This window comes from Pteropus alecto, unplaced genomic scaffold, assembly GCF_000325575.1.
Source record: "Pteropus alecto unplaced genomic scaffold, ASM32557v1 scaffold152, whole genome shotgun sequence".
NCBI classification, from domain to species: Eukaryota; Metazoa; Chordata; class Mammalia; order Chiroptera; family Pteropodidae; genus Pteropus; species Pteropus alecto.
Genome location: NW_006432227.1, coordinates 8,812,527 through 8,838,010, shown reverse-complemented (window position 1 = coordinate 8,838,010; position 25,484 = coordinate 8,812,527). Strand labels below are relative to the sequence as shown.

The window sequence follows — 25,484 nt, the reverse complement described above, 5'->3', positions numbered from 1 at the left end:
TTATAAAATAAGATTATAATAAAACAAAACAGCAAAAACTTAGTGGCTTAATAAAACTTAAAAACTAAGAACAATATAGTAGAAAGTAAAATGATAAACATTATATCATCCAAATGTTAACTGCAAAAAAAAAAAGAGAAAAAAGAAAACTCTGGTATAACTATATTAATATCAGACAAAGTTGACTTGAAAGTATGAACTATTAGTAAAGGTAAAGAGATATTTCACAATGAAACATTTTCAATCCATGAAAGATATGCTTTAAATCAATGTGTATCCAGTAATATGATTTGGAACTAACTAAAAAACAAAAATAAAAATAAAAACAAAAACCAACTAATAAAAAATAAGAGGGCAGATAAAATATCTACTAGCATAGTGCGAGACATTAACATCTATATCTCTCAAGAGCTGGCAAACAAAAATTCTGCATGGATATAGACAATTAGAATGACACAACTATTTTACAAATGTAAATAACCACGCAGCTGCAGAATTTACCTTCTTGTAAAGTACACAGGGACACTTATCTAAATAAAGTGCATGATGATATTTAAGGAAACCCTCCCAAGTTTCAAAATATATGTCTGTAAGCATACTGAAATGAACTCGATGTCATTTTTATAAGTACACTACAGAAACTCTAATTTGCTGGCAATTAAAGCATATACTTCATATTTTGATGGAGCAAAGAAGCTATTTTTTGTTTGTTTCTTTTAATTCCTCTTTCAAATAAAACATCAATGCTCAATGTATTATACACATTCATATTTGTTTTCATGAAAATGTGAATAATAAATTAAAAACTATGGTTCTTCATCTAAAATATTTTGCTATCGACAACAAAAAAAATCAAGTGTATCTTCATCAATGATACTTTCTTTTTCATTAAACATTAAAACTTATCCAAATCAGTTAAACACCTGTACTTTTTAGTATTATGGGAACTACTGCCATCTATTGAACTTTTAGGGCTTGCTCCTCCCAATATTACAATGCACTATATCATCATTACAGTCATAAGTGGGCTAAAGTTGTTGGATGACTTACAATTTTGCAATCATTTCAACTTCATGGGGAAATTTTGTTTGACAATCAAGTTTCTATTATTTCATTGTGATTATTTCACATGTATTCTTTCTTCAACTTGTTTATTTACTCTTCAAGGGCAATTCTCAAAATCCACCTCCTTCCATGTAGGGTACAGAAAGTTTGTTTTATAAACTTTCATGTAACCTATTGAATTTTACATGCATATTCTTTAAACAAATTAATAGATGTCAGTGATTTTTCCTACGGAAGAATTAAAATTCAGCAATAACTTTAGTATAACTATAACATAGTTAAAACCAGAGAAGGAGACAGCAAGAATCTTAAGAAGTAGAATAAATTACTTTCGATATAAGAACCAATTCTGAGGAATTTTACACCTAAATTTTACACTTTTTTTCTGAAGGAGAACAGGGTATCTCTTTGTTCTTTGTGTAAGAATTCAAGCCTTAGGCTGATTTCTTCTTTTTCACTGTGAGTCTTACAAGTAGCTCCCTTTTTCAACTCTCCTGACCTCACGTAGTCATAACCAGGAACTGCATAGTGGTTGTCCTCTAATTTGGACATTCATTGTACAGTCTCTATTCTCCCCTATAGCCTCTGGACACTGACAGGCAGCTTGCTTCAGTCAGGAGCTTTATTTGCCTTGTGTCCTAGGCCACTGAGTTTGCAACTCCCTAGAGAAGGGACTTTGTAAACTATTAGTCTACTTAATTCTAACTCTCAAACTCTTACTCAAAGTCTATCTACTTTAAATTAAAATACAGTGATAGCTTTGAATAAAAATACAAGATATGTGAAGATGACTCACTTTCTCAGGCCATGTAGATTAGCAGAAAAAAAAAAACACACAGGTAATAATATTTGCAAAGTTTGTATGCTGGATGTTTACACTAGAATTAATCATAGCAATGGTGTAAGAAAGATGGCTCCATCAGCCAGGTAAAGAGAGAAAGAAGTCAGGTGAAACATCACATCTTAAGAGATACAGTTAGACTACTAGATCTATTTGATGAAGGGATATGATCTTTATATAATTAGAATTACTTGGATTTCTGCCTTTTATGGTGCTTCCTGAAAACCAGACCTCATACTATATCATTTTTTTTAAGCAGTTTACAAAGTTTCATTATATAAGCAGCCAAGTGATGAGTTATAATCCATATGGATAAATGAAAAAAATACTTTACTCCAAGTTACTCTTGTCGTGGTGACACTAAATTATTCTGAAAACAGCAGTATGTTAGTGCAATATGAGTGCAAAATAAAATACCTTTTAAATAAGTCAGAATGTGTATGGTCTCTGTTTCATAACTAAATGCATCTTGCAGTGTAGCAGAAAAGTTATCTGTCAGTCATTCCACATAGACTGCTACTGACTAAAGAAAGGTAAATCCCATCACTTATAATGAGTTCACTCAGAGAGTATACATTTATTTTGTATCCTTGTCAGGTAAAATGATTGTTTTCACCATGAACTGATGCTTCGACAATAACACTGTCACTAATCAATAATAAAATTAGAAATCAATATTTCTATTTTCATCACTATTACATTTTTCTGTTGAATTCTAAAATCAATTTTAATGGATTTGGAACTTTAAAAAATAGTTTATGGAGAGGACAGAGGGAGAGTGGGAGATGTTATTTATATCCTGGCCAAGTATTTATTGAGCCTGTATTGTATATAACTGGCTTTTTCACTTAATAACTAAGATATTATACATCTTAAAAATAGTGATGGTAGAATCTATTTAAAAATAAAACACAAGTTGCTATAATAAATTATAATAAATTTTGTATTCGATTTAGTTTAGCATTATCACTCATTATTTTTTTAAAAATCTTTGAACTTCATTTTTCTCATTCTATGAAATAATAACACTTGTCTAAAAATAATAGATGTGTGGACTAAAGGATAAACTAAATACAAAAGTACAGTGCACTTTGTTAAATGTTTTAAAATTTAATTATAGGTTATGGATTAATGTAATATGAACCTGTGATTTCTAATTCTCTCTCAAATATACTTTGTTTATAGAGCAAAGGCCAGTGAACCACTTAACATAAACTTATCTCTAGAATCAATATTTTAAAGTGGTTTTACCCAACAGTGAACTTGACTTGCATGTCTTTTAACAATGGTATTTAGACTCATTCATTCACTCATTATAAATCATTCATTCAATCATTTTCCAAGGGATATAGGCTGAATATCTGAATATCTAAGTTTACAAAGACAATTCAAGTATCATTCTTCTTAGAGGGATTCATAGTAGTAAAGAAGATAGGCATCTATAGAAATAAATATAATACAAAGTGCATGGAAACATGCTATGTAACAGGAAATAGGGATTGACTATTTCTGCTAATTCTGCAATAGAGTTCAAAGAAAACTTATAACAGGGATTTTAAACAAAGAAATGTGAGTATGAAGAATCTGAGTTGAATTAAGAATATGTAAAGTGTTACTGTGTTTTAGAACAGGCAGTATTTGTTGCAGCTGGGCCTGGAGTTTACTGACAGCAAGAAATAAAGGTAAGGAAAGCATTTAGGACTAACTTGTGAAGAACTGTTACTGACATATGTTGTCTATTTTACTATAGTTCTTAAATGTTATGTGTAGGAAGGACATAAAGGATGATAATTAAAGATTATTCTATAAAATGTCATCCACAGCTCTGCCACAGTAGAAATCAAATTTATTATAGTTATTTCTTTCCCATTCTGAAGATGTCATAAACACCATTTTCTTCCAAACTCACAGAACTGATACATTCTTCTCCTGAATTGCTTGCTAGTTTGTCCTCTCCATTTTCAATACCCACATTCTATTTCGAGACTCTACCTTATTGTATTTGCTGTACCCTGCTGTTGGTGTGCATCTGTATATGTGTGTGTGAAGCATGTTCATTCACAACATGAAGGCTTTCCTTTCAAATTTGTCACAAAAGATATACATGCAATTAATTTGCATGAGTAGAATATTCATATCAAAATATATTTTGAATATCTCTATGAATATCTTAGTAATCCATAACTTCTTCAGCAAATGCAAGATATCATTAGTTAGTACCACTACATTATTTAAAATATTTAACACTGATGCCAATGGAAACACATACATTTAACATAGAGACAATTACCTATCAGGTTCAGGAGACAATAGGTGGAAAGATTTCGTTAGCCTAGTATATAGAAGGGAGACCCTATAGCACTCATGACAAAATCCCATTTAAGATAACAGCAATATGACACTATATAATCAAGTATTTCTTTTTGTTTTGCATAAACGAATAATGTACAAAAGTAAACCAGAAGAAACGGGTACATACTCTGCGGAAACCGTGGGGGGTTGTCGTTGACATCTGTCAGCGTGATGTTGACTGTTGTCGATCCTGAAAGCCCTCCGACTTGCCCAGCCATGTCTTTGGCCTGAATGACCACGGAGTAGTGTTCCCTGGCTTCTCTGTCCATATTATGTAAGGCAGTTCTAATAACTCCTGGAATATAAATCAAAAAACCATATGGATTGCACGTTAAATGAGAAACAACATAAAATTTCCTTTTTTTTTTTCTGTTTTAAGAAATGTATTTTTAAATGAAATACTTTAAATGAAAGGCTTCTGATGCAAATGTTACCTTAACAATGTTACTAAAACTGTCTCATTGAAATGTTTATTACAACCATGTGTCCCAAACTGTTCTGTTAGTGGCAGATTAAGATACCTATCTCCGCATTTCCTGGGGTGTGCAGCTCCAAGAGGACAGCCCCGTAGCCAGAGCTTGGTCCTTCTGCTGGTGGGTTCAACATTCTACAATATGTGCTCTTGGTCACTGTCAGCTGGGACGATTTGAGCAGAGGTTAATTTTCTTTTTTACAGAACAATTTACATAGTTGCTTGACAGCATCATCAAAATTTGATGATGGAAAACATTAGAGGAGTGTGAACCCTTGAAGAAATATTATAGGTGGGAAGCATTTTAACATTTATCAAGACTAAGAAACTCACTATTTTTGCCAGGAAATAAGTACTACGATAAGAAGTAGATCTGAATACATTAGCAAAATAAAGAAAGTGATGATATTGATTCCAAAAATCGCATGTAAAAGTCAAAGTCTTTATTTTACAGTGCCAAAGGAGACACTTAATTGGACTTTTTCATTAGTTAATACTTGGAATCAATAGAGATAAAAAATGTTATATATCCATAAGTAATTTCCTTTGTAGATACACACACACACACACACACTTATACATACACACATTTATACAAACACATTAGATGGTTTTGTTAATAGAGCCTTAAAATTTAAAATTGAAACATATTTTCCAGAGGGTTGAGTTTACCCAAGGATTATTAACTATGTCATGTAATTAAAAAAAACAAAAAACAAAAAACTTTCCTTATGTAGGTGAGCCACATTATAAGTATATAAATATATGTACTTTATATGAATGTAGACATTAATATATTTGCTACTCCAAACATCGGCCAACATTTAACAACCACCCTTTTACTTTTATTAAAAATATTTGGATTGTGCCACTTTTGAGAAAGACCAATGGTTTCAATCAAACACATACTTGCTTAGTTAGCAGTGCCATTATAGCATGATGCCAATTATTATAATTGCTAAATATGAGTTTAACAAACATATTTGCAGGCAATATCATGATATAATGAGAGAACATAGGGTTGTATATTAAAGTTAAAAAATAGTCTTTTAAAAGTAGAATGAAATAACAAATCAGTTATTTTAAATATAGAACAATGAACCACACTTTTTTTTTTTAAACTGAATTGATTGGATGTGTAATGACTTTGAGAGGAGAGCCTCAGGCACCAGGAAAAATGATCCCATAACTTTCAAAATTTGTGAATATATAATTGAGGAGTTCAGGAAAACTTTCCTGAAGCTAAATAAAAATTAAATTTATTCTTATCAAAAGAAATTATAATAATATGATAATAAATGATTCATCTAATTCATGCATATAAAAAAGCCCCAAGGATCCTTATTAAAAAGAACAATATTTTATCACATATGATAATTATATAAGAAGGGATTAAATTGATGCAGAAATGAACAAGCTAAGAATTTGTAAAAAAAATTTTGTGAAAGAAATATATATTTCCAAATATTTGAAGCAAAATAAAGATGTTATTCTAAAAAGAATGTATTATAAATGTAGCTTGGCTACAATGTGAAGAAGCATGAGATTATTGTACAGGATAATACTTTACAATGAAATCACTAAAATGATATTTCGAAGAATATAAATATATAAAAGTAAAATCAATCATTACAAAGTGAATGATAATCTCTTCTATACAATTTGAATATTATTCATTTAAGAAGAAAAAGTAAAATCAGCATAACTTCCTGTTTTATGTTCTATGATCTTCTTTTATTCCATTGCATTGCCATTATCTCTGTTTTTTTTATAATACAGCTGCTTCTGACACAAAATGAGAAGAAACAAGTTAGCCAAATTTGCAAAAGGAAAGAAAAGAGCAAATCCAGAAGTGACATTTACTTCTCAGAAATGATTGTCTAAGGATCCATTCAAACTCACAATTCTTTTGAGAATAGCCCAGTGGCTTGTACCTAGCTATGATTTCCCCTGTGAGCACATAGGTAACTCTGAGTGTTACAGTCAAATTGCCATAGCAACGTGATGTCTGTATACAAGAGTCCTCTTCTAACATGTAGCCCAGAGGCATGTAAGCAGAGTGGCCTAGAATATAATTGATGCACATTAATTTTTTTATTATTATTTTAAATAGACAATATTTTAGAGCAGTTTTAGGTCCACAGCAAAACTGGGAAGAAAGTAGGAATTACTGGATATCCCTTCCTCCCTACACACATACAACCTCCAACCATCAACAACCTGTACCAGAATAGTTTATTTGTTACAATGGACGGACCTACGCGGACATATCTTTTTCAACCAAAGTTTATATTTTACATTAGAATTCACTCTTGGTGTTGTACATTCTATGGGTTTGAACAGATGTATAATAACATGCATCCATTATAGTATCACACAGAATAGTTTAACCGCCCTAAAAATTCACTCTGCTCCACCTGTTCATCCCTCCCTCCCCTCAACCCATGGCAACTACTGATCTTTTTACTATCTCCATAGTTTTACCTTTTCCAAAATGTCAGATAATTGAAATTGTACAGTGTGTAGCCTTTTCAGATTGGCTTCTTCACTTAGTAATAGGCATTTAAGTATCCTCAATGTTTTTTCATGGCTTGATAATTCATTTCTTTTTAGTGCTGAATAATATTCATAGTCTGAATTTAATACGGTTTCTTCATATATTCACCTACTGAAGGACATTCTGATTGCTTCTAAGTTTTGGTGATTATGAATAAAATTGATGTAAACATCTGTGTCCAGTTTTTTGTGTGGACATCAGTTTTAGACTCCTTTGAGTAAATATCAGAGTATGATTGCTGGATCTTATGGTAAGAGGCAGTTAAGTTTTGTAAAAAGAATTAACTATCTTCCAAAATGGTTGTACCATTTTGTATGCCCACCTGCAATAAATAAGAGATCCTGACGTTCCACATCTTCACTAACATTTGGGTTGTTAGTGTTCCAGATTCTGGCCATTATGTTAGGTGTGTAGTGGTATCTCATTGTTGTTTTAATTTGCATTTCCCTAATGGAATATAATGTTGAACATCTTTTCATATGCTTATTTGCCATCTGTATGTCTTCTTTGGTGAGGTGTCTATTCAAACTTTTCTCCATTTTTTAATTGGGTTATCTGTTTTCTTATTACTGAATGCTAAGAGTTCATGGTATATTTTAGATAAGTCTCTTATCAGATATGCTTTTTCCAAATATATTTCAAGGCTATGACTTGTCTTACTCTCTTCAAAGTGTCTATGACAGTGAAGAACTGTTTAAGTGTTTTGAAGTCTGGCTTATTAATTATTTCATTCATGGATCATGATTCTTGTGTTGTATCTAAAAAGTCATTGCAATATTCAATGTCATCTAGATTTTTTCCTATATTATCTTTTTAGGAATTTTGTATCTTTTTACTTTATAGTTAGATCTGTAATCTATTTTGAGTTACTTTTATTAAGGTTGTAATGTCTATGTAACTGTTTTGCAAGTAGATGTCCATTTGTTGCAACACCATTTGTTGAAAATACTATCTTTTCTCCATTGCATTTTGTTTGCTCTTTTGTTGAAGGTCAGTTGAAAATATGTACAAAGTCTATTTCTAGGCTCTCTATTCTGTTCTATTAACATATTTATCTATCATCTCATCAATATCACACTGTTTTGATTAGCATAGCCTTATAGTAAGTCTAGATGTTGAATAGCATCTGTTTTCCATATTATGCTGGTTATTCTGTGTCTTTTGCCTCTATATATAAACTTTAGAATCAATTTGTCGATATCCATAGAATAACTTTCTGGGGTTTTGACTGGTATTCTATTGACTCTATAGATAAAGTTGAAAAGAACCGACATATTGAAAATGGGCATAAGGTATATTCCAAGGACAGGGGTGGGGTGAGAGATTTATTGCTCAGCTCCAGCACAAGGGTCAACGTGTATTCATGAGCTCTCCATGACTTCCCTGTAAATTTATAACTACCATAGGTGATTACAGTGCCGGAGGGTCAAGACCATATTTTGAAAAGCTATGATTAGAAAGACAAAGTTTTATCAGTATGTATTTATATCTTTTTTTCACTTTTTACCTCCATCTTATCATGCCAACGAATGCATACATGTATGGAAATACACACAGATAACAAAAAAAATGCAATGTCACTATATATTTTTCAAAACTGTGAAGCCTAAACTCATGTACTAGGCTAAACTATATTTATACAGTCCGAGTAAGAAATGTTTTGTTTGTTTGCTTGTTTGTTTGGGTTTTTCTGCCATGTGTACACATACAAAGTATTGTAATATATCTTACTTTTGTTTTTCAAATAAACTTATGGGCTTTTCATTAAGTAAATTTGTAAAAAAAAAATACAGAGCAATAAATTAATTACCATAAATTATTACATTTTCATTGGTTTGAAAATAAAGAAAACTCTTATATTTACAATATATGTTAGATAACTGGTAATGACATATTCTGAATGTTTGTAGGATATGCTTCACTAGCAATGTTTACTTCAAAACTTTTAACAGAATTGTTGCCTTTTAGTCACCAGGGACGCTGGGTTGAATCAACAGGATGTGATTACCTTTGTATTATTTTGCTTTGTTTCTTATTACAGTCCTAGTAAACAATTGCAGGTGCCGCACTGCCTGCAAATTGCCTTTTGACTACTGCTTCCCAATCACCTTGATATGTAGAGGCTTGTTACTGGGAATTACTCTCTGCTGAATACAAGTTTATAACATTGAAAACTCATCCGTGGTGATAAACGTTGCTTGTTGAATCCTACTCAATGGCCTACTATATGTTTATTTTCCCTGAATGATAAGATTTAATACAGCAATAGATCCTCCAAAATGTTTTCTTGCATTTTTACCCCATAAAAATATTTAAGATTAAAATGCACAAATTTGGTTTATTAGATAATACCACAGAAGACTGCAAAATAAAATCCCTAAAAAAATAGAACAAATAAAGAAGCATACACATTCAAATGCCTATAGAAACGTCTAAGGCACACCTACGCATGTATAAGAGAAACTGCTGTTTCTTTCTGTGTCTAAACTACAAACATGCACTTTGGCTCAACTGCTTGTTTTGCTTCTTTATTTGCTCAATGGTTCATTCATTCAAAGTCTATTATGTCATTATGTAATGTCTATCAAAATGTGCTGGACTTTCAATGTTTCTCTAATGGGGCATAAGGGCCACTTAATAACAAAATAATGTGGAATGTCAATTATTCTGTAACTTCAAGGACACCATGTTAGAACTACTGTATCAGAATCTGGGGGAGTGACCCTATTCATCAGTATTTGTGACAAGCTCTTTTCTTGATTCTCATGAATGGTCAAATTTGAGATATTCACCTAGAGCTGAGAGCATATGATACCTAGCCTCGAGGTGCTCAGATTTCACTGGAAGATCTATTTATTAAAAATAATTAATATGAATGCTGAGATAATTAGAAATGATCAGAAGTTTCAGTAACCATTTTCTTCATGATGGCAGTTAATCTCTTTCTTGGCAGAAATGATTATTTCAACTGCCTGATTATGGTATGCTAGATACCTGGAATATTCTTTATTAGAATATTCCTCTTCAATTGCTATTTGTTTTAACATTTAGTATAGTATGTTATATCTATTCAATACACATTCTGAATTTTCCCTACTAACTTTGGAAAGGTAGTGTGGTTTGTATAAATTCTCATCTACATTTAAAGTTAAAAAAAAAAAAAATTTAGACATTAAATCTACATGTATCTATTAGCAACATAGTTCCAGAGGTCTCTTTTCTTCATTCATCATCAGTTCGGGATATGCTGAATGTTTCTGACATAGAAGCCAGAGCTTAAGACATTAGAGTGTTATGATTAGAGTATTTACTAATAGGGAAATAGATACACAAATCTGGAAACTTAAGTAATATAAAAATGAAATTTCTTAAATGACGACCAAAATCCAGACTTCAGAGGTCATAGTCATCAAAATGGACAAGTACGACAAAGATTACTTTATGGGACAATGCCATTCTTGGAAGATATGGAAGGATCAATGGAGAAGCAGAGTATCCATGGAAAGGGGATCTGACATAAATGGGGGGTCTACAATGTGCATGGCTGTATAGACCAATTGGAAAATTGGAGAATAGTAGAGATTAGGTAGGTACTCAATGATCATTAAACTACTCTCTAAATATTCCTATATTTTATTCCTCAATGGCTGAAGTTTAGAACAGCTCTGTTGTTGTCCCTGTGGAAAGTCAAGATTGACTAGACTTCACTACTTGTTAGTTATTACAAGCTGTGATTGAGTATATCCATCATTCTCTCCACAGTTACATTTAGCACATTTGTAACTCTAAAATTCCAGTGAGTAATGGAATGAACTTCAGATTTTAAATATTTTTGCTGTAAAATTATTTTATTTTAAGGAAAAACATGGAAGATATATGATATCGGCATCTCAGAATTTAAAAATAAAAAAAGACCATATTTAGCTTCAAGCTATGACTCATGGAATTAACAGCGATAAACTCGTGTAGGAAGATATTTTTATACTTCAGTAGGAAGATTCAGTTCTTTCTTCTTTAGAATTTTATCTTCCTACCATTAAAAATGATGGTAAAGCGTTTTATTTCCACTGAGGAGAAAAGAGATTCACATGTTTTGAATATGAGCACTCTTTTCAGGTAGATATCTCACTTATTTTCCCCCATATACTCCATGAGAAAGAGAGTTCAAAGTTTAAGTAACTCTCTCCAAACCAGAAATTTGCAAAATTCAAAATATAACCTAGGACTTCCTGACATTAAAATTCTAATGCCACTGTAGCATTAGCTCAAGTAATTAAGCCCTAGAACATTGTGGGTGTTATATGAGATCTTTGGGCTATTTTGAAAGAGAATGACAGGGAAAGCGAGTGAGCCAACGAGGGATTGAGCAAGAGAGAGAGAAATATTATCATAAAAGTAGGAATTACCTTCTCTATAGATCTGGGGTATAAATCAGACATATTAAAACACAATGTTTTATTTTTTTTTATTTTTCTGCATTTTTATTTATTTTTATATCTGTTATTAGTGTTTTAATGTTATCTATAATTTCAAAAGATCTTCCCAGTTAATATCTTTAATAACCATACCAATAAAGCCATAGGAATGACAGGGCATTTGTGAAAGCCAAATATTCTTTAGAATTTTGGACTTTCAGCCTTACTACTCCACTCAGCAAAAAATGTGCTGAGACAGCATTTATGAAGGAATATAAACTATAAACTTCAAAAAAGCCTTATTTGAGAGTAAATTCCCATGGCAATGATGATGATAATGATAGAACTCCTGACAGTTATTAAGGATTATGAAGAATGCTTTATGTTGATCATCACACTAAATCCTGAACATCAACTGCCTATGGAAGATATTGATATTATCCTCCCCCCTCTTTTTTTTAATCAGAGACAGACTGCAAGAACAGAAAGGTTAAAAAACTTGTCCAAGAACAGATAGATATGATAGAGACAGTATTTCACTCATACAATTAGAATTCAGAGTCTGCTGTCACAATAACTACCCTCTGAGTTTCTGATTATTGTGAGTAAATTGGGGAAAATATTACAAATGAAACTGAAATAGATTTTGAAAGGATGTCTGCAGCTTAGTAAATGCACAGAAGCAATTTCTCCCTTGGTCAGGTTGGGTTCTAACAGCATTGGAATCAAAATTCTGATTATAACTAGGGAAATGTCATAAAGATGGTGGATAATTCTGGGTGACTGAAAGATCTGATTCCAAAAGATGAGGTGTCAGTATTTTGTGAAACTGAGGAACATCTTGGCCCTTAGCTGCTTACGGTCTTCTTTCCCCAAGAAATTAAATGCCAATACCACTAATCTCGATTGGTCTATGATTGCTTTGACCAATACCATACAGAGGAAGTGATATAGCAATTTCTGCCCTGACTTAAGAGGACTGAAAGCTTCTATCTTGGTCTATATGAATCTTGACTCTCATGCAACTAGTCAAGCTATGCTCCTGGAGAGACCATATAGAGAGGCCCTGAGATGGAAGGGCAAGGAACTCCTCTGAACCCAGTCCCCCAGTTTTTTTCACTGAAGCACTAGGGGTATGAGTGTACTCATCTTTGAACCGCCACATGAATCCAGGTGTCAGATGAATGCTATCAAGTAACTGAGCCAATGCTCATGGATCAAAAAATTGCCCAACATCTTGACTCCTCAAATCACTGTTGTTTTGAAAGCTCTGGGTTTTGAGGTAGTTTGCTACACAGAAATGTCATAAAAATTTGGAATACACATATAAATATGCATATGTATATACATATATACATGCTTATGTACAGACATACAGACATACACCCACATTTGTTTCTTATAGGGAATAAATGATAGTTGACTTTATAGATCTACTCCCAATCAATATTTTATAAGTATTCTTCTCTCTCTCCTCTCCCCTCTTCTCCTCTCCTCTTCTTCTTCTCTCTCTCTCTCTCCCACCCCCCACTCCCGATCCCGCCACCCATCAGTCATTCATCTTTCTCTTCATAGCTCGAGTACATATATACATACATATACAGAAAATACTATCTCAAATATTTCAGCTATGGTACATGTAAATATGTTCTCTGAGTGCAGGTAAACATAATATTTGGAGGATAAAGACAAGAGGAAAAATGAAACTGACCTCCATATAATTGATGTGTAATGAACACATGGCATATAACTTCTGTAAATAATGAATTTATTAAGATTCTTATCATCTGGAAATTTGCACTCTATAGAGAGTAATAAAATTAACTATAATATTTATGGATGTTTTTGATCAGGCATATTAAATATATAATTTCAATTTTTTAAAACATTGAATATTTTATTGTTAGATATTGAATGTTTACAGAAATATTCTAAATAGAAATATATTTTCTTGAAAAATAGTAATGAAATAATAATAAAAAAGATTTCTAGAGATCTAGAAGTAGCTAAGTATGACTTTCCTGAAATAGCTTGCTCTTATTGTTTATGAAAAATTGATGGGCTCAAAAAATATTAACTTTATCAGGTAGCTATATTATGCAATTTTTAAACAATGGCATACTTTTCCATTATTCTCATTTTTTCTACAGTTTATTTTTTCTCTTTGTGTGTGTGTGTGTGTGTGTGTGTGTGTGTGTGTTATGGTAAAATGAATGAATCTTAAAAGGTAAAATAATTTAAGTAGATTTTTTTTTTTAGTTGCAGTTACTATTTAAACAAGAATACTTAATATAACTATATAAAACATTTGGAGTAATTGTTGAGACAACTATATTTAAAGCCATATAATTAAAAAATACTAAAACATTGCTTTATAAAAATATACATATACCAATGACTGTCTAGTTCAATTAGTAATGGTATAGTTGACAATGCAGACCCATGAGTAACTGAATATTGACAGTTTCTCCTGTACTACCAATTTACTTATTATTTTATCCACTTTCTCAATTTTTAAAAGGAAGTTTTATTTCTTTTAGAATGTGATTTTATTCTATAATGCATTATATCATACTCTAAAAATTGAAAAATATATCGTCATTTTCAGTAAGCTGTTTATGATGTTATGTATGTTATATACATGAATGTGTATGTACGCATATATATGATATACATGTTATATATGTCACATATAACAGGTATGCAGTACTGAAGCAAATTCATATATCCAATTCCTAAAATTATCTTCAATTTCAAGGGTTCACATATGTATATGTTGTATTTCCTTTGGTATGTAATTTAACATTGAATCTCTAAGGCACTTATGGAGAATTCAAGTGGCTATTAAGTTTTTGAGAATAAGAATTATAATGTAACCAGGATGGCTGTAGTATATTCAAGGTGCAACACAAGAAAATTGCAAATATAATTGAAAAATGTAGTAAAGTAATCCCTAGGCTTTCAAGACTGCTGGATCATTCTTACTGCCTTTGATCTTTTAAGTATAAGTCTAATGTGAAAGCAACAAAATTAATCATTTAACCATGGCACTTCTTTTATTTTTTCTGGAAACTTTAAAAATGTTAAGAGATGACCATGTTTGACAAAATTTGGAGGAAAAATGATACTGATATTATACTGTGTTACTTTGACCAATAAACAATTCAGTTAGTTGTAGATATTTGATTGTCATTAACTTATAGATAAAATCATTGGTACTTGCAGGTAGTTAACTAATATCCATTATCACTGAAAGGTAGTATAGTGAGATCAAGTGAAGGGAAAATAAATTATGACTATTTCTTATAAGCAGAGATGCAGGTCATAGAAAGTAACAGGAATATTAAATAGGTCAAAGAAACAAGAAAGTTTTATAGAAAAAGTCTCTTTTATAAGAAAGAGATTTCCTCACGTGATAAAGCCTTATCTAATTGTACTCTTGAATGGTCCAAGTGAGAAATAATAGTACCTTGGGTATATTCTTACCACCTGCTAGGTGGAACTGATGCAGTAAGTTATTTAATAGTCTACTACTCTATTTACCTATCAGTTAAACGTTAATAACAGAATGTAAAATATAGAAGGGAATTATATTCTAATTTAAATGATATTCACAAAACATGTGAAGGCTTCTTATGTTATGTAAATGCAACATGCTGTTGTTTTTACTGTGTGGTAGAAGAATGGTATGGAATTCATTATGAACTGAAAACTTGAGGCATGGAAGTTGAATCCATCAGTATATGAACACAGTTTTGGTCCTTTGATAAAAAAAAAAAAAAGGTAAATAGAAAGCCCCTAAAACTTGAAAGATGAATCTGGAATATTACTCTTATAGGAGTTGGGCTGTGGAGCTTTTAATCAGTATAGAAATATTTGTTTGGGAAAAGATTTCTACAAAGTAAAAAATAGCTTATGAGTAGGTAGTAAAGACTAGTTTTATTCTATCAGGCTATATAATTTTATTGATATTTGTATTTATGAAACAATATGATGTTGATGTGTTAAATTGCAACAATGAAAAAGAAAGAAATGATTGGAAACTGATAAATTTGTCATTCTGTTAATTACTGAGAATATTGAATAATTTAACATATTGCTCAAAAAAGGGAATTGTGTTTAAAAAATATAAAACTTCTAGAAGAAAACATAGGCAGTAAACTCTCTGATATTGCTAACAGTGATTTCTCTTCGGCTATATCTCCTCAGCAAGGGAAACAAAAGAAAAATAAACAAATGAGACTACATCAAACTAAGTTTTTGTACAGCAAAGGAAATCATCAAGAAAATGAAAAGACAACTGACTGAATGGGAGAAGATATTTGCTTATGATACATCTAGTAAGAGGTTAATATCCAAAATGTACGAAGAACTCATACAACTCAACAACAACAAAAAAATCTAGTTACAAAATGGGCAGAAGACCTGAACAGATATTTCTCCAAGGAGGAAATACAGATGGCTAATAGACATATGAAAAGATGCTCAAGGTCACTAATCATCAGAGAAATGGAAATTAAAACAAAAATGAGATATCACCTCACACCTGTCAGAATGGCTATCGTCAATAAATCAAAGAACAGGTATCGGTTAGGATGTGAAGAAAAGGGAACCTATATACACTGTTGGTGAGATTGAAAATCGGTACAGCCACTATGGAAAACAGTATAGAGGTTCCTCAAAAAATTAAAAATGGATATACATTTTGACCTAGCAATTGCATTTCTGGGTATTTATCCAAAGAAAACCAAAACAATAATCCATAAAGACCTATGCACCCCTATGTTCATAGCAGCATAATTTACAATAGACAAGATATGGAAGCAACCTCAATACCTTCAACATATGATTGGATAAAAAAGTTATGGTTCATATATATACAATGGTATATTACTCGGCCATTAAGAAAATGAAATCCTACCATTTTTAACAACATGGTTGGACCTAGAGGGTATTATATTGAGTGAAATAAGTCAGGCAGAGAAAGATAAATACCATATAATTTCACTTATAGGTAGAATCTAAGGGACAAAAAGAACAAACTAATCAAAAACAAAGACTCACAATATAGAGGACGTTGTGGTGATGGCCAGAGGGGAGGGGAGTTGGGGGCCAGGGAGAAAGCGATGAAGGATTAAAGAAGTACAAATTAGTAGTTGATAGATGTTCGTGGGGATGGGGAGCACGGCATAAGAATGCAGTCAGCATTAATGTATTGGCTAGGTGGAGAGCCAGAGGAGAGAAAGAGCGATTCGGGGACTCCTTTTATAAACTATATAAATGTCTAACCAATGTACTGTGTACTTGAAACTAATAATAAAATAAAATTTAAAAATAAATAAATTTTAAAACAGTAAAAAGAATATTAAATAACATCTAGTTTTAACTTTTCCTATTTAAATGAGGAATAGAAATGTGGGTTTTCTCTATTCTTTAACAGATATCTGGCAATCATGCAAGAGTTCTCATATTGTAAAATGTAAGGATAAAGATAATTCATTTTCCTAAAAAATAAAAAAATTAAAAATTTAAAAAAGCAGATTTATTGAGAATTTAATCCATGCTAGAAAAAAATCCCAAAGTTATTATCTTGCATATATTGCAGAGAAATGTGAACCACCAAATAGAAAATAGAAAATTTTAGCCAAATATTAACTTTGACTTTGTTGCCTCAGTGATCATAATATTAGAAAATAAACTGGTAGATTAGTGAAAGCTAATAGTCACAGAGATTCTTAGAGCTCCGCCTATATGCATTGTGACTAATGTAAACATTTCTGTAATATTTACATAACACATGCTATAGTATCTGTCATCTACAAAATGAAAAATAAACATCTTAAGTTCTGCAACTCTTGTAGTCAAATCTCTAGAAAGAATTGCCTATATATGGTATGAAACAGTCACTAAGATAGAGATTTGGGTACAGAATATATATTTATTAGGGGTCAACTGTTAATTTACTTATTAATTTTGATAACTATTTGTCCTTTCCTACTAGAATGAAAACATCACAAGGTCAAAACTTTTTATTTGCTGTGTTTTCACTGCTGTGCCCCCTTACCTAAAACAATCTCCAACCCACAGTTGGCCTCAACGAATATTTGCTGAATGAATGGAGTGCCACAAAACTCACAGAAATGCGCCATAGCATCAAGTTTTGGGTTTAGAATAAAACCAGAATGGACATAAAACAAATAAAGTTAATAAATTAATTTATTTCCTTTGGATATTAAATGTATTCACTTTGTGGGGCTGTTCTAACAAGTACCACAAACTGGGCAGCTTAAAAACAAAAATTTATTGTCTCAGAGTTCTAGAAGCTGAGTCTGAGATCAAGGCATTAGCAGGATCTGTTCCTTCCAAGGGCTATGAGAGTTGAATCTCTTCCAGGTCTTCTCTTTGGCTTGTAGATGGGCATTTTCATGTTCAGATGGCATTCTCCCTGTATCTTCAAATCATCTTCCCTCTGTGAGCATCTGTTTGTTCAAATTTCCCCTTTTAATAAGGACCTTAGTCATATTGTCTTTGACCCATATGATCACTTAGCCTTAAATTGATTACATCTGTAAAGACCTTATCGCCAAGTGAGATCACCTTCTGAGGTGCTGGGGGCAAGGATTTCAACATGTGAATTGAGGTGGGGGGATTCAGAGTCTGACACTAAGGAAAAACATAAATCGTATTAAAAAACAAGGAATACATTGATTATTTAAGCTTGTTCTTTAAGTTTATATTAGTGAAATTTTTAAAGTAAAATCATAAGTTAGTTTAACTGAAAAAGGACTGGTGATAACATCTTAAGAAAAAATCACAAGATATGAAAAAATATGTGAAAGAACACAATGTCAAGAAAAAAAATAAACATTGTGTGAGCAGCCTGAAGGTAAAGATAGAGACTATACAAACTTATGATTATGAAAAGTGGCTTTGAATTCCTCTACCTTATGAACTATAAAGAGTCATCAGTTTCCTTTATTAGTAGTTATAGAGTGCCTACTAGAATCAAGTAACTGTGTTAGGGAAACACAGAGTCACTGCTCTCATAAAGCTTACATTCTAGAGAGGGCATATGAGAAAAAATTGAAAAAAAAATTCACTATAATTATTTACTTTATACAAAGCAGATTAGGTGGTGTTAATTTCTAGGGAGAAAAATGAAGCATTCGGTTTGGGCTTAAAGTTTTAACTGGGGCTGTAAAAATTATATTTCACTATTATTTATGTTCTTGATTTTATTTATGTCTATTTTATCCATAAGGTAGAAATACTATAGAATGATATGCTGCTGCTCATCCTTTCCCAACTCCATTTTCAGTGGTATCACCTTGGTGACTTGAAATCATTAGCAGTGGAGGTATTTTCAACATGGAAATCAGCAAATAATACTAAATCAAAGCTTAATTGACTAATTTAGTCATTGTCTAGACGAGAAAGTATAGGAAAAAACATAAATAAAGCATATTAAACTCAAATGTGTAGCCATTACATTGTGAATAACACAAATAGTAGAAGAATATTTTTGAAACTAATAAAAACTATTATAAAACTTAGCAGAAAAAATAGTGGTTCACATAGCTGATAAAAAGTGAAGTCCATACAAACTCTTTTATTTACATTTTAATGTAAATAAAAATATAAAGAAACACTCAAGTGAGAACTAAATTCATTCATCAGTACCTTGAGAAACTTCTTTGCTGAATCACATAGCAATAAATTATTTATTTGTGGTAGGATTTTATCAATATTCATTGGATTGCAACAACAGGTTGTGTGTGAATGCAAGAGTTTGGCAAAAATCAATTCAAGCATTCTGTAAGAATCAATAAACTATGTGTACTTTACAATAAAGAGTAATGTATATTTTATAAAATTATTTATAAATTGGGTATTACATATATTTTATATCAGTGAAATTTATAACAAACATGCATACTTATATAAAGGCATATATATATATCTGGTTGTTAAATATTTATTAGCACTCCACTGATTGCTAAGTATAAATAGATTTGAAAGAGATGAGAGAAAAGAGTTTCAGACACCAAAAAAAGCCATAAGTGCAAATGCTCTAATGCAGGTACTTTATATGTTGTTTGAGGGAAATCTGTGAGGTCAGCATCTCTAAAGCATAAAGAATGAGAAGAAGAGATGAAGACAGAATGATATGTTGGGCCAAGTAACGTACAGGCATGTATCTTATTGTAATGTTTTTGACTTTGGCCATAAATGAGAAAGCCATTGGCAGGTTTTGAGCAAAGGAGTGACATGATCTAATATATTTTAATATGATTTCTTTGGCTGCTGTGTTGAGTACAGACTGTGTGGAACAGCATAGAATTAAGGAGATCACTTAAGAGATAATTATAATAAAGTTAGTTAAAACAAATGAGGAGATGTGGTCAGCCACTGGGTATGTCTCGAAGGTAGCATTTGCTGATGGAATAGATATGTTGTATGAAAGAAACGTAGGAAGAGAGTATGATCCAAGGACTGAGATATAGAAGACTGAAGGAATTGTGTGGGGAGGCGGCTGGAGTTGAGGAATCTGATTTGGGGCATGGTCTGTGATGTGTCCTAGACACCTAGGCAGAGAAGTTCAGTTGGCACACAGTATGCTAGTGTTTAAAGGCCCAATCAAGAGTAGCATTATAAATAGAGTCATCATTAAGATAATGCTTAAAACCATTAAGTTTGATGACATTAGCGAAAAAAAATGAATGTATAAAAAAGGCTCAAACATTTAACACTGGTACTTGCCAGTGAACTTGGGAGCAAAGGTAGAAGCAATACATAACTAGAGATCACTGAGAAAGGAAGAAACCCAAGAGTGTATGACATCCTGGAAAAGTATTTCAAGGTAGAGAAACTGATTCAGTGTGACAAATGCTGTTGCTAAATCAAGTATGATATTGCCTGAAAAATGTACAAAATTAATTTGATACAGGGATATCATAATGGGAAATGTGGCAGCTAGATCTAAACTTAACAGAAGATATGAAATGAAGAAAAAGCCATGTGAGGCATTTTGATTTTAGAGTATATTTTTAAAGACAAGACGACTGATTAGAAGTGGGGTATGAGGGTAAGGGAGTGATTCAAATGGCACTCAGGCAATTGGGTCAATAGGGAGTCCCTCTACAAGATTAAAAGTAGAAGATAAAGATTAGTGAAGAGAGTGTTAACTTTTATGTACTTAAGAGCTATCTACGTAAAAAAGACAGTTGAACACATGGTGTTCATAAAGAGGTCTGGATTAGTGAGTCAGGATAATGATAGTTATAAAGAGATGGGTATAAATTCATTCTTGCCTAATGTAATGAAACTTCCACTTACTACAATTAATTGCCCTCTATTGAGTTTTCATTCCTTTCATCGTATACTGAAAATCAGGATAGAAAAATTTTTGTTTAAAAAAGGCAAATGAGGAAAAATCAATAATCTTAATGCCTATAAAACAATAAAGGACTATTTTGATGGAACTCAATATTACTTTGATTCTTACATAAATATGACTGTTAGATGGACAGAATTAGCTGAATTTATGTTATGTTAACAAGGTATAATTCAGGTTTAATTAGAAAGGACAATAACATTCTGACCACACTGAATTTACCTCAATCAAGTTGGGAGGCTTCTTTTTGCACAAAGATCATTTAGACAGTCTCAAAAAAGTAGATATCATGTTCCAAAAGTGGAAAAAAAATTGTGGAAATATTTATTTAAGGAGGGTGGAGTAATGTTTTTTTTTGTTTGTTTGTTTTTATTTCTTCAATTATTAATTTAAATTGTCCATCCAAGTCCCCTTTTTGCCACTAATTTATTAGTTATCGATGTGGCCCTTCCTTTGTCAAGCTATATCCTATAAGGTATAGACAATTAAAAATAATAGCGTATATAAATTCTGCACCATTTTATCTTGTTATTTTTAACATTTCTACATTCCCTGATGTAGCATAGGGGATTAGTAGAAATCCGTTTTTTGTTTGTTTTTCTTTGTGTGTGTGTGTGTGTGTGTCTCTGTGTGTGTGTTTGCATGTGTTTTGTTTCATTTTTGCAGCTATGAAAACTTCTATTTTATGAGGTGAACCAGGATCCTAGAGTTGGGAAGTGGCTACTTTCTAATTTTTATATTAACATCTTTCTTACCCATTCCCTTTGCCATTCAATACTTTTGATTTTGTTTGTTAGTGAGAGGATCAGGCAGAAACAGAGGCAGCCTATGGAGTAAGTAGAACAATTACTACATTAATAAATGTAATGCAGACTAAATAGAAAAATCTGGCTCCTTGGAAATATTATGGAATTCTTTGTAGAGAGTTCTTTAAAATTTGAAGAATGAATTACATTAGAGAACAAAAGAATAAGCAGCCAGAGTATGGAACGAGGATTGAACTAGGAAGGGAATTAACATGGCAAACAGTGGCTGAGGAAGAAAGACTAAATGAGGCATTGATTTAGTTGTTTAGAGGCTTTTTCTATTAAAACAATCCCAGAAATCATACCACTTTTGTTGATTTAGCACCTTTCACTGCTTATTGTAATGCTGTTCACTCTTAGGGTTCCAGAGAACCTATAAATGTCTTTCCATTGATTCAAGCACAATTTATCAAAGTCATTGTATTAAGCTCACTGGGCAAGAGTTTTGGCATCTTGCTCTGTGGAATTTTCCCTTTTAAAAATATTTCTAAAATGAATTTACTAAAGAGAGAGCATCCACTGTGAGTATGGGTAAACCATCAACCTGAAATATTTTATACATATGAATAACTGAGAAGGTGTATCAAGTGGAGATTTTTACATATCCCCAAATAATTTAGAAGTAGAAGCACAATGTACATGAATATATAACTCTTCAATTTTACTTTTTTTGTTACGTCATTTTAGATCCAAACTGATTCTCAATTTGTCAGTTTTTGCTTTGTAACAGAAATTTGTTTACTCAAGCTCTTGATTTTTTTAAAAAAATATTTTTACTTCTTAATCTCTCCTTTGCAGTAACTGTAGCAAAGACACTGAACAAGCCATTTCTCAAGCTCTGAGGCTATTTTCAAGTTTTAGTCTGGGTCAAGAATCTTTACGACATACCACAAAAACGTTCAGAACTTTTTTGAAGGGCTTATGAAGTATCTTTAAGAAACTAACTCATATTTTATTCATAGAAATTGAAGATAAGATAATATTGTCCTTTTAAAATACTGAAAATATACAGATAACCAACATCTAATACTACATTTATAATCATTCAAGGGTAGTACCACATGCTATTAATATAATTAAAAATTTATATTTGTAATGAATGACTTAAAATATCTCCTACTCTCCTTTAATATTTTAAAGGATTTACTCATTTTCCATTTTAACTCTACTTTTTGGACAACTATATGCGTTAGCCATTGGGATTTTCTCTTAGTTACATTTGTAGACTAATTTGAAAAAAAGAATACTTTGGTCCCATATGTATGTTGAAGGGTCTAGGGATCTAGAGCCAGGTGCCTACATCAAACCCCAGTTCCACCATTCCCTTGCTTAACTGTCCTCAACTCTAAAATGCAAACACCAATACTACATATTTTATTTGATTAACATAAAATTACATTAGTTAATTCATGAAAACATTTAGACAATGAATATCAAATAATAAGTGCTTGATATAGTTATCATCTGCTTCTAAAATGCATTTCTGTTTTTTAGTGTTGTCCAAAAATGGATATGTTTTTTTCCCTGGAACAAATATGCAAGTCAGAAACTTCACAAATCCTGCACGGTTCTCTGGTTTGTATTTTTCCCCTAGTAAATTTAGAATGGTGAGCTATTTGTTTTGTTCACCTCAGCACTGGTGATATCTCAAACTGTAGTTCTAGAGGTTTGCATTTCTTTTGTTTCAATTCCAATTCAAATGCATTTCTCACACTGAACTTTTCTCATCTAAATATACAATAATTTTCCTTCACTCTTTCTGATTTTCTTCCTGCTCATTCTAAAGCCTTTGTTGCTACTCCCAAACTCAGAGCTGTCCCATTTCTTGTAAGAGTTTCCTGTAAACCCAACTATATGAGCAAGCCTTTATTACATACTATCATGCGTCTCACGTAATCTCTAGGTGTGTGTGTATACACATAATTCAAAACACCTTACATATGCCAGGCATGTTATTTCACACGATCATCTTGTGAGCCAGGTTCTTAATTTTTAAAACTTGGGTTTATAAAATACATAAAAGCCTATTGCTTTTCCTTTTTTTTTCTTTTTCTTTTTAATTTGGGCACTGTTTAGGTGAACATGATGAACTCTATCATTTGGGTCCAACCCTCCCCGTGTTTTGTAGATTATTTTGGAGAGGTTTGTATGCTCTCCATTGAAGCATTGCATTTATGCCTTTGCATGCACTCTTCAGTTGACTGCCATCACTTTCAGATTCAGAGCAAGCTGCAAAGACTGCTCTGACTATTGGAGGCTGCTAAGTAGAAAGCACAATGTGATGTCATAAGTAGTACAGAATGCAGTGTATTCATTTATACTACATTAATTGGCCTCCAGTGGGCTTACCTCATTCTTCTCTATAAATAAAAAACAAAATAAATAAAATAAAATAAAATAAAATTACTATATAATCAGGTTCCCGTGATGTCTCATTTCTCTATAGTACACTTATTATATACTGCCTTCAGATTTTATATTTCAGCCCTACCATCAGACAAAAATAAGAAAATAGCTCAATCTCTATATGTCAACAATGTTAAGCTTAGCTTATAACACCTAATGACAATATGCATGTTAAAAAAACATTCTAACAAATTAGAAATCATGAAAATCAATGACTTCATTTAACAAAGTAATTAATTCGGTGAGTGTCGATTTCATTGTCACATGTTAAGTGCCCATAACACAAAGGGTATGGAAAACAGTTCCAAAACACGTGTTCATAGGTTAAATTGCATGAATTTTTTTTTTAAACATTAGATAATCAAGTCTGTTCAATCTAGATTATTTCGAACATTTTTAAAAAGAGAATGAGGTGTTGGGGTGTAAGATATCCCTCAATTCATATTTAAATTATTTTATGGCTACCAAATCATAGAGGTCCTGGTAAAAAGGAGTGAGAAGACTGTGGGTACAATCATATGCCCCTATAATTTCTTATTTGTACTTTGCAAACACTGCTCAAATTCAAGACAAATCCCTTTTCTCTAAAGTATGTTTGTAGGAATTTAAGTTAAAGGAAAATAAAAGTCCCTATTTTTCCTGATCTAATATCATATTAAGCTACTTCTACAGAACTATTTATGTGTGAAAGAAAAAGCTTGTGAATAACTATATTTGGATACATGATAATACTGTTATTAAATTAAGCAAGACAATGTTTTCTTTCCATTTCTACACTAGAAGTCTAGGTGGTACTGAAAGTAGCATATAGATTAAGAACATGAGCTCTGTGGACACAATGATGGGAATCCAAATACTATTCTCACTGATCAGCACTGTGGTCTTAAGGAAATCAGTTCTCTATGACTCAATTTCCTTCTTTGAGATGTGGGTCATGAGTTCTCATCTTGTCTTAATGCTACTACAATGAATTCACAAAATAACATGTAGAAAACACTTAGAAACTGCCCAGAAAAGCACAGCAAAATCATAAACAAAAGTTAGCACTGTTCTTATTGTTTTCATCATATTATTATGTGTCAGGACAACCAGATTATATAACTAGTTTAGTGAGAAATTTTCTCCCCAAATAAAGAAGGTGCTTGCATGAATGCTTTTTATAGTACTGCAAAGTTG

The 25,484-nt window shown here is 31.9% G+C and overlaps 1 protein-coding gene across 4 annotated transcripts in view; it reads right to left on the bottom strand.

The window, feature by feature from the left end:
• The window catches only part of CDH18 (cadherin 18), a 252,364-nt gene that overhangs the window by 94,402 nt on the left and 132,478 nt on the right, over nucleotides 1-25,484 (bottom strand). For 3 of the 4 annotated variants that reach the window (XM_006907120.1, XM_025043539.1, XM_025043540.1), the window contains exon 4: nucleotides 4,386-4,553. In XM_006907120.1, the coding sequence (XP_006907182.1) occupies nucleotides 4,386-4,553 (168 nt within the window). Of the gene's footprint in view, nucleotides 1-3,971; nucleotides 3,979-4,381; nucleotides 4,554-25,484 lie in introns of all 4 variants that reach the window. The other variant, XM_025043541.1, reaches the window with a different exon arrangement.